An 11,647-nucleotide genomic window follows, 5' to 3' on the forward strand; every position below is an offset into this window, starting at 1 on the left:
TATAAAATAAATAAATATAAATAACCATTTATTAAAATTAATAACGAGACTCATTTTCCACTGAAATCCAATTGACTACTTTGTTTTTAAATAAAGCTGTAGCTGCGGTGGCATTAATACATAAGTACCAAAAATATTTACGCCATTTGTAAGAAACATTTTTTGCTAAAATGCTCTAGTAAAGATTTTAAATTCTATTTCTGCTAAACAACCTCACCACTTTTCCAATTTTTGCAAAAGGTCTTCCCCCCCCCGCCACAGGTAGTATCAAGTTTGAAGAAAATTTTCTTCATTCAGTCATTAGTCCAGAGTTAAAATACCAAATACAGGCCAACATACAAACTTACATACTCATAAATGTCCATCTGACAAAAATGGACTTTTTGAACTTGGGCATATTTTTTTTCATTAAATCTTTTTTTTTTATATCTCCTTAAGGCACAAAATATAAAAAATCTACTTTTGTTTTTTGTGGCTGATCTGATGATTAGCAACAATGATGTTACCTATTTTTTTTTCCAAAAGATTACTATGACGTAATATAATAAACAAAATAAAAATTGGCTTTAAGTAATGTATAATTTTTAAGTTGATAATAATAATAATTGTCTTCTAATTAATTATTTTCCAGATGAAAAAGGTATTATTAAAGGTGAATTTGGATTTGTAACTGGTGATGGTGTGTACCATGTTACAGAATATGCTACTGATGAGAATGGTGGCTTTCGTATCCTCAGTATGAAAAATTTTTACATAGGACTTCGTAAGTTATTTATGTATTTTATATTAAAAAGTTTATTTGTAATTTTATATTTATTTCATTAATTGTGCTAAATTATCTTCCACTAATTAATTTTAAGTTCACATATCTATATATTTAAATTCATCCATGAAGATCCTTTATTTAAAAAAATTTAGATATTAAGAATAACAGACTAGTCTGCCAGGAATTTGTAAAATTTACCATTTTAATCTTAAAATAAGACAGAAAACTAACAAAAAAATAGTAGAGTGATAAAAAGACATTCATTATTAAAGCAAACATAAAAATGAAATTTTGAACTTATTCTTTCCCAACACCTGTAAAGTTCTTCCAAACTCAAGCCATTTAACCAGCAGTTCAAAGATCAACCTTATTCTCTTTCACTCAGTTGTTATGACATATACACATCAACAAACTCATGTAAGGAAAGATTATAAAGAAACAGTTGTTGATTAAGTAATTGTTAAAAGCAGAATTTTCTACTCTTCAAACTTTTTCATTTAATAAAAATGAAAAAGTTTGATGAGTAATTAATTTAGATTATTTCAAAAAATTAAAAACAAAACCTTTTCTGTTAAAATAGCAAATCTAATTTCATATGTAATAATTAATAAAATTCTGCCATATAAATTGAAATTTTTGAAATAAAAAGATAATTTAAAAAAAAAGAAGCAAGGATCAATTTCAATGCTGCAGCTTAAATTAGAATGCTCTTGCTTTTCTAGATTAATTTACTAAAACTAAAAAAATGGTGTAGAAAAGTTACATAATACTTATATTATAAAAATATATGTTTAAAAAAACCTACATTTATATTAAAAAAAAATGAAATCTTACAAATCAACAAATCAAACAGTAAAAAGATATGATAATTTTTAAGAGTATTATATTTTTAAAAATCTGTATTGTTTTAATTGTTAATAATTTTTTTTTTTTAGCCATTAGTCAATTGATCAGTTTGATAAACATGTAACAACTAAATACATTTTATTAGTGTAATGAGTACATATTTACAGAACTATATATTTAGCTAATGTACAGCATTAACAACTGATGTTCATTTCTCTTGTGACCCACACATCTATTGAACATTGTTAATTGATACATATATCTCACATCCCCTTTCCTAAGGAAAAGTTACATTTTTTCTTAAGTTTGATTCAAACTTCACATATTTTGTATGATGCAGTAAAATCAAACATCTGCATTTAATTTCAGCCAGTAAAATAACAGTCTTAATTAGTTTATAGGTTTTTCTATTCCCATATGAGCCAACTTAATCATTTCTTTTTTTCAAACAATGTGGAAAAATTACTTTATGATTCAAAAACAACATATTGTGACTTGTTATAGATCAGCTCTTAAGTGCCAATATGGCTATACCTCAAGAGACACTTTCATTTTAGACTCAGGCCATGCATTTAAAAAGTATTCTGTAATTACATGTAAAACATTATCAAATTTAGTTGACATCTGAAACTCTTTAACCTTAAAATTACTCATGATACTTCAACATTTAGTCCATGTACTACTTCATTATATGCTAGACCATAACTGGTTAGTTATAATTATTTGCTACACCGTTTGCGACTGATCAAGATAGCAAGTCGGCTATTAATGTTTGACTTCCAAGTAAACATTCTTCATCTAACATATATCTAAGAAGTTTAATTTTAACCTTTGTAATGTAGGAGTTACTATGTACATATCCTTCTTAACAATTGATACAGTCGGTTTGTGGTCAGTTAAAATTTTACATTATTACCGTATTAGAACTGGTGAAACTTTTCTTTAGCTAAACAAATGTCCAGAAACTTTTTTTCTATTTGTGGATTCTGCTTTTCAATATTAGTGAAGCTCTTTGATACAACAAGACTTCCTGTAACAGACATGCACCCAATGCATGTTGTGATGCGTCAGCCTGAATTACAATAGGATGTTTGTTGTCAAAGAGTTTCAAAGTTGGAGCATTAACATGTTTAATTTTTTCAAAAACTATTGTATGACATTTTATCCAAAGCCATTCAATATTACTTTTTGTCAATTCTCTTAGGAATGCAGTCTGTAACCCTAAATATTTTATCAGCTTTACCTTCAACTACAACTTGTGGACATTAAATTTTACATTATTTATTAATTTTAACATTATTCTGTTTTGCTCCCACATTACCTTATTTAAAATCTATTTGTGTTCACATTCATCAGTAGCTGCTATGATTAAATCATCAAACTATATGAAAACACCTGGTATATTCAAAATTTTCATATTACTTCTTTGAAATATTTCTGGAGCAACTAAATGATCAAAAGTGACAGTTAACAAATGTCAACAGAAAAAAAATTAACTTTGACAGAAGTTCTCCAAAACAAGCATAAAGAGTTATTTATTTGTAAAACTGAAATTACTTTCTTGCCAACCCCATAAGTTATTTACAATTGTATTAAATAGCTTATATTTTTAATTATTTATTTAAAACTTTAAATATTTATAAATAATTTATAATTTTATTAAATCATAATATCCAGTTTATTTAGAATGTACAGTGTCTCGGGTAAAGGTATCCAAGCATAATAGTTTTTACAAGTAGCTTATACAAGTGGCACAAAAAATGTGAACTTTTGAAATGCGTAGTGACAGCCATGTACAGTTAGTTGGTAGCATGCTTTAGGTGGAGACAAACTTGCCACTCAGTCATTATGTAACAGTGGAATGGTCACAGCGTACTTTTGCCATAAAAATTTTTTACAAAACCAATGGTAGTTTAGAAGAAGGTGCACAGAGAGAGTTCTGAGGGCATTACAATTTAGGGCGTGTTTCATAATAACATGCAATAAAAACTGTGAAGAGACTGGATTAGCTCTGAAAAAGAAGTCAACAGTATGACCAAGAAGTGCTTGTACTCCACACAATATTGAAGCTTTATGTGCTTCAATCATACAGAGCCCACGATGTTAATTTGTAAACAAGCAAGCTTTGGTTGGGTTGTACCAAGATAGTGTTCACTGAATTCTTCATTTCCACTTAAAATTTCATCCTTAACATGTTACAGATCAGTGCAAGAACTGAAGGAGAATGATCATCAGTTCTGCTTTGAACTCTGTCAAAAACTTATGGCAAACATTAACAAGTACAACAAATTTCTGGATAAGCTGTGGATGTCAGATGAGGTATATTTCCATTTCACAGGTTACGTGAATAAGCAGAACTATTATTACTAGGCAGACAGACAGCAACACGAAGCAGCACTCTTGCTGCTGTGTATGGTATGCAGTTTCATTATATGGAGTATTCTGACCATACTTTTTCGAAAATGAGGAGCGAATCACAACCACTGTCACTACAGATCTGTATGTGGACATGCAATCTTTTGTAAGACCTGCACTGAACAATTTCCCACACTAACATGAAGCCTGGTTTCAACAGGATGGTGCGATGTTGCACACTGCAAGGCAGTCAAGGGCACCTGTGTAAGAATTATTTGGTAACTGTGCCATTTCAAGATTCAATGACATTCCCTGGCTCCAAAATCATTGGATTTGTTGGTTTGTGATTTTTTCTTGTGGGAATACCTTAAGAGTGTAGTCCCTAAGTCAGCCAAAGACATTGGATGAATTGAAACAAGCAATTCAAGTTGAAATTCGTGACATCCCATCTGAGATGTTACAACGAGCAATGGGGAACCTCAATGGCAGAGTATGTATGTAAAGGAGGTACATCTATGTGATGTAATCTTCAAGAAGTGATATTAGGTATTTTAATAATTTTATATATATTATATTTTTTTAATTGTAATGGTTAGGTTTCTGTCAGTAAATTTTTTTGTTGCATTTCTCAAAAGTTACTATTCTTTTGGGTCACATTTATTGTCTGTCACCTTTATATAATTTAATTTTTTTTTTTTTTTCAATAAACACTGCCACTCACAAAGTTTTAATATAGGTTAGTCAAGTTTAATGTGGGCACCTTTTGTAGCTTGGCAGACATTTAGATGATAATCTAACTCTTGCCAGGTGTTTAGGGTCATCTGCAGTGTTATTAGACCAACAGCTTCAACTGTTTTAAATCGTCCAAATCTCAAACTTTTCTATGGTACACACAAGCAAAAAAGTCCAAAGGAGTGAGTGTTATCTGGAAATCTAGATATCCATACAGTTGGACCTCCTCCAAAATGTTGTTTAATAGCATGGTAGGTAACACCTCAATGAGAAAGTGTGGTGGAGCACCATCTTCATGGAAACTGAAGCCTGCAGGAATCTGAGGAACAGCAAAGTTCTCAAGTATGTCAAGATATGTGTGTCCTGTCACATTGGATTCCAGGAAAAAATGGACCAATGATGCCATTGTTGTGCAGTCCTAACCAGACATTGACTTTCGGTGTGTTCCTTTCATTTTCAATACCATATGAGGGTTTTCAGTACTTCAAATTTGACGATTGTCCCTGTTAACTTTCCTACATGTGTGAAAGGTTGCATCGTCACTAAATAACAACGTATCAAGCTAATTAGGATTGTTTTCGACACAGTGCATTACTTCTGCAGCAAACTAGTAACTTAGGTGGCGATCATGTGCTGTAATGTGATGAAGGAGTTGTAAATTTTACGCTTGCTAACAAAGCCACTTAAAAATAATGTCGTGAACAGTGGAGTGAAGATTTGCAGTTTGTAACTAGCTCCCCTAATTTATTTTCCAGGACTGGCATTGAATGTATTGCGTACACGATCCACATTCTCATTTCTAACTGAAAATTTGGATGATTTCCAGTTTGTGAAACCAAGATTCCAATCTTTGTTAAAGCTGTATACCACTGATGAATAGACTTGGATCGATATTCCATTCAATTCATACATGCTGTTAAACATGCATAACTGACTGTAATTCTGCTAACCAAAGCATGCATTGATCCTTCTGTTGTGGGGTTCACCTCTTAACTGACTAATTCTGACTTCAATTGCATTGTGAGTCAGCTTGCCTGCACATGCGTATTTCACTGACCTTGAGAGTATACCGAACAAATCTTGGAGATATTTCCTGTCAATTGAGCCTATGTTTAAGAGATTATGACATATTGCTTTCTAAATAGAAACCGTTACTGTTGGATACCTTTAGCCCAGACACCCTTCTTTCTTTTTCCTGTTTAGCCTCTGGTAACTACCGTTTAGATAATACTTCAGAGGATGATATGTATGAGTGTGAATGAAGTTTAGTCTTGTACATTCTCAGTTCGACCATACCTGAGATGTGTGGTTAATTGAAACCCAACCACCAAAGAACACCGGTATCCACGATCTAGTATTCAAGTTCGTGTAAAAATAGCTGGTTTTACTAGGACTTGAACGCTGGAACTCTCAACTTCCAAATCAGCTGATTTGGGAAGACGCGTTCACCACTAGACCAACCCGATGGGTAGCCCAGACACTCTGTACTTTGCTTTTATTTCCTTTTAGATTTACACAATTTTAAAATTTTTTTTTTGGTTTTTTAAACATTTTGTAATTTTTATTTTGTGTTGGAAGTTCATTTAAGTGAAGACTGTTAAAATGGTATGTTTTATTATAAAACATTGTAAATTTAAATCTACTAAGTAATACTAAACAAATATAACTTATAGAAAAGTACTTGTATGAAAAGGTTAAAGAATTTGCTGAATATTTGAGAGAGAAAGAAATTTTAGATACTGTAACAGACTCTTTCATTACACCATTCCATACTAACAGTGATAGAGGTGGTATTGATGACAGGAATTTTTTTTTCATTTTTCAGTTATTCTATTAACCAGTGTCGTGCAATATTAACAATCTAAATAATATGTACAAAGGGCATTAGGCAAGTTTTGTAGTATGACTTTATACTTTGTAATGCATCAAAATAATTTCCACCACACATTATACACTTCTACTCTTCAAAGAAACCCTGCCTGTTTTGTCAGAGATATAGGCACATACATTGTCCCACACCTGCAGAACGTCATCATCATATGTAAAATACCTCCCTTTCAGTCTGTTCTTCATCGTAAGGAACCGAATGAAGTCACATGGAGCAAGAACAAAACTGTAGGTAGGCTGCTCTAACAGTTCTGAAAGTGCTGGCCAAAAACTCAGAGCAAACTTTGGAGCTGTGCACTGGAGCATTTTCATGGTGAAAAAACAATGTTTCCATCCTTGAGTTTGGTCACAACTTCTTGAGACCTTTGATAATTTTAAGGCACGAATTTCTTGATACGTTACTTCCCTGTAACTTCCGAGTTTCCAAGATACTGTAAAACTCCTTTCACACTAAATAATATTCTCTTCTTCTCTGATTGGGATTTTCAAACAGCCAGGAGGATCTACATCTTCTAGCATACACACTTTGTTCTAGGCCTTGTTCTAAGCCTTGTACTATCATAATAGTACAGCTAAGTTCCACCACTTGTCACAATACAGTTCTTATACAAAGATTTCCCATTTTCAAATATTTTTCAGCATTTAATATGAACCATAAAATATGACATGCCATATGATCATTACGTTATTGTCAAGTTATGCAGCATCCATTGGATACAAAGCTTTCTATCTTGAAGGTGATCTCACAGAATAGCACAAACTGTTGGTGCATTAATGAATTAACATCTCTATTTGGTGATAAGTCACATGCTTGCCTGTACCAATTATTTTTCATACTGCAGCAATGTTTCCTTCAGTCACAGACAAAGACGGTCCACCTGATCTTGGAGTGTCCTCGAAGGCCAAATTTCTTCTTTCAAACATTCAGTATTACCTAAATATTGTACAATGAAGACAATCCTCTCCAAGCACAGGAGTCATTTCCTTGAAGCACTTAACCCATATGCAAAATTGCCCGGTATTCACTTTTCAACCACATTGACATCGCTTCCTCTTTTCCCTAACACAGCTAAAATGCAAATGACACTGAGACAGTGACAAGGGTAACTACAGTTCAGATTGGGACCTGTCTAAACATGCTCTACAGAGTGATTTTTTAGTCCTGTTACCCAATTTTAAATGTAATTTAAGAAAGGGAAATGTACTTGGAATAAAAAATGTATTTGTTACTTACAAAAGAGATTTAATAAAAAGCTATTACTTACATAATTGTTAAAGAATATGCCCAAAATACCCACCCCTTGCACAGACTCTTATCAGCATATAAGACTCCTATACACGCCCAGACTTATCAGCGTATTAGCAGAAACCTTTTTAAGAGTTGCATTGGAAATATTCATGATTAAGTCTTTAATATTGACTTTCAGCAATAGTGTGAGGATTGTTTTTGAAGGCCTCAGACTTTAGCCCCACAAAAAGTAGTCAGAAGATGTGAGGTCTGGGGACCTTGGAGGCCATAAGCCCTTGCTTATTATTCGATCATCACTCTTGCAGAAAATCCATGGTTTCTCGAGACGTGTGGCATGTAGCGCCGTCTTGCTGAAACCAGCAGTACCATTCTTGAGGTTCCAGGAGGGACACAAATTGGCGCATAATATTTCCTGTATACATCACCATTTACTGTCTGTTCGAAGAATATGGGTCCGACTATATGATGACGAGATATCACGCACCACACACCAATTTTTTCAGGATGCAAAGATTTGTCTTGTAAAGCGTTAGGATTTTCAACCCCCCAAATTCGACAGTTTTGACTGTTCACATAACCATTGAGATGAATCCAAGCTTCGTCACTAAACAACACTGTGTTTAAAAATTCGATTCCGTTATCATTTACGAGAGACCTAAACCAACGGCAATATTGCAATCGCTTGTTTAAATCTGGAGGCTGAAGCTGTTGGACTAATTGTACGCGATATGGATACAATTTCAATTTTTTAGCAGCTTTCTGAACACTCGAATATGACAAACCGACTTGCATGGAAAGTTTTCATAAACTTTTCCATGAAGAATTGAGCAATCTTGTTTTCACATTCTCTAAAACGTCATCTGTCAAGCGAGTTGGTCGACCACTACGTTTTCTGTCGCAAACACTACCTGTCTCTCGAAATCGGTTTGCTAGCCTGGAAATTGACATTTTTTCTAGCGGAGGAACACCAACAAATTTAATTTGAAATGATTCTTTTACACTCACGTACAATTTTGTAGCAAAATATTGTTCAAGAATGAAAACTCGTTCTATGGTAAAAGACATTCTGTTCGTAAGACAACTGGAAACGGCATAAAAGTTTACACAGTTCAAGGAGAATCAACTCACACTGCTGTACCTATACCGATTGAGTAGTGCTACCAACTTTGTGTCACAAAACAAAATTTCCCTTTCTTAGAAAAAAATTACCAGACATTAACAATTGGGTAACAGGACTAAAAAATCACCTGTATCTTGATGATCTGTTACATTGTATTGCAATACTTTCGCATGGATTAGACAAATTACTTCTTGACAGGTTGATAGAGCTTATCAAAAGAAAATTAAGTGTTTCATTCTGTTTGTTACATTGGATGGTAACATTTTCCCTCCAAGCTCATAAGTTATTGGTGCATATTATATAGATGTTCATGTTGAGAATCTATATTAACAGGGGTTAGAATCAAGAAGTTTTTATTAGTGTGAGAACTAACACGAAGCAATATGTCACTCTTCCAAATTATAATTGTGATGAACCACAAATACTACACACAACATCAAATTTCAAATAATCCGAATCAAATTTTACAAATTGTCTTGTAGATGCATTTGAAGACAATCTCAACAATATGCAAATTTTGCACAAGGTACATAAAAACCAAGATCTCACCATGAAAAAGATTATACTTACAAAATTTGACAAAACAACATATTAATTGAAGAAACTCAACACAGAATGAATATATTATTTGATTTTGTTTTTTTTTTTGTGTTTCCTAACCTTTAAGAGCAATAATAGTGACTTTGCTAAAGACAAATCTGTTATAAATATTTGAAATTGAATAATTCATTACTTTAATAATTTTAGTGTTATAATGTTTTATTATACTGCTTGGTGAATTGTTATGGTACTTAATCTTGTTAATTCAACAAAGATAAAAACTTGCCTTTGTTCAACCGAATCTAAAACACAGTCACCTAGCCCTCTGCTCAGCTTATACCCCAGCTCCAAGGCATTAAGTTTTAAAAATTACACTTCCTTTTTTTTTTTAATTTATTCCTTTTTTTATTTTATAACAGAAGAGCACAATCAACTTTCATACAACAAATCTCAAAAGTATTCCAGCCCATTATTTTAGCTTTTTTTTTTAAATTAATTCAAAACGTTCAGTAAGATTGTTTTTAAATTCTTGAATTTCTAGTCATTATTTTCAGATAAGTTAAAAAAATCTTTTTTTTTCAGCAAATGAAGGAATGACCACTGCTCCAAGCGTAGCACCTAGTACAACTATAAAACCAAATATGAGGTTGTCAATTAGTGGAATTCAAGGATGTAGTGGATGTCTTATTCCTACAACTACAGCAGCAACAAAAACAAATATAAATGAAAAAACTAAAGGGCAAAATCTAAATAATCAACCGCAAAAAAATAATATTAGTCCAGTTTTATATATGATGTCTAAATTAAATGATATTAAACCAAATGAAAATCCAAAAATAACCAAGTTAATGTCTATTCAAAAAATGGGTTTAAATGACATACAAAAAACTATCAGCACTTCAAGAAATCCACAAATGGGAATTAACACAAAATTTACAGACCCTGAAAAACCAAATATTAATAAAGAAATATCATCTAGTGATCCTTCTGGACTACTTTATGAATTTAATCAAACTCAGACATTCCAAGGACATCATGAAAAAGGTTTTATTGATAACAGTAAAACTGGTGATTACTTTGTTAATGGGAGAGATGGTATTCAACAGATTGTTGAATATATTGCAAATGAATCTGGATATCAACCTTATATTAGATTTCAGAATTTATCTAGTTCTGATACACCAGATCCTAAAACAGAAAAAATTAAAAATATGTTGAAAGGTGTATATTTTAGATGGTTTCACAAAAGTTAGCATGTACTATTTATAATTAGTAAATACTAAGGACTTCGTTATATATGTTTCAAGCAAGAAACAGAATAAGTTTTAAATAGTCTGTGTCCAAAATTAAATTAATAATTTCTATTACAGTGTAAAAAAGTTGAATTTTAAAATATTGAAATCTGAGCTCAGTGATTTAAATTATTAGTTTTTTTTATATTTAAATGTTATTGGTGATAACATAACTACTTCATTTATCATAAAACTAATAAACCAAAGGGAAAAGTGATCATTTCATTCACTGGAACTTTTATATTTATATTATTTTGCATGTTATCATTTTGTAATCAATTTTTGATCACATATTTTTAAAACATTTTTGTTCAAAAATAATAAAATAAAGATATTAATTAATTTTATTACATTCTTTTATCATAATCATCAGCTCATCTTTTTTACATTGAATTTTCAAGTAAAGTTGAGTTTTACATTTAATTTTTAAGTTTTTTAACTTGAAGTGCTTTTATTTTATTTTACTTTACAATGTATGTAAACACACACAAAAAAAAAGATGGGTAAAATAAGATGGGTATCTTATTTTATTGAGATTAATCTTTTTAAGATTCGTATTATTCATCTGTACAGTTAATTTGTATTTAAATTCTATTAAATAAACCACCTAGCACAGAATATTGACATATGACATATCTTACCTTAATTTCTCATAAAAGTACTTTTGCGGGATCCCGCATACACTGCCGTCATGATTAAAATAATTTTGTAATTACATAATAAAACTAGATATTTTTCTAAATCTAGATTTTTTGAACATTCTGGAAATTATAAAAATAATAAATTAGATTTATCTAATATGGCAGGCCTTCTAATAATAAATAAACATTCTACTTCTAAACTTAAATTTAGAAATATTG

General features: G+C 31.5%; 1 protein-coding gene across 5 annotated transcripts in view; it reads left to right on the forward strand.

The window, feature by feature from the left end:
• l(3)mbn (lethal (3) malignant blood neoplasm) overlaps positions 1-11,109 on the forward strand; it is a 64,303-nt gene extending 53,194 nt beyond the window's left edge. For 2 of the 5 annotated variants that reach the window (XM_075377475.1, XM_075377476.1), the window contains exons 3-4: positions 632-763; positions 10,078-11,109. In XM_075377475.1, coding sequence (XP_075233590.1) covers positions 632-763; positions 10,078-10,748 — 803 coding nt within the window. In that variant the 3' untranslated portion in view covers positions 10,749-11,109. The remainder of the gene's footprint in view (positions 1-631; positions 764-10,077) is intronic. The other 3 variants (XM_075377478.1, XM_075377477.1, XM_075377474.1) reach the window with 2 other exon arrangements.
• The last annotated feature ends 538 nt before the right edge of the window (positions 11,110-11,647 follow it).

The sequence above is a fragment of the Lycorma delicatula genome, chromosome 10 (assembly GCF_047948215.1).
Source record: "Lycorma delicatula isolate Av1 chromosome 10, ASM4794821v1, whole genome shotgun sequence".
NCBI classification, from domain to species: Eukaryota; Metazoa; Arthropoda; class Insecta; order Hemiptera; family Fulgoridae; genus Lycorma; species Lycorma delicatula.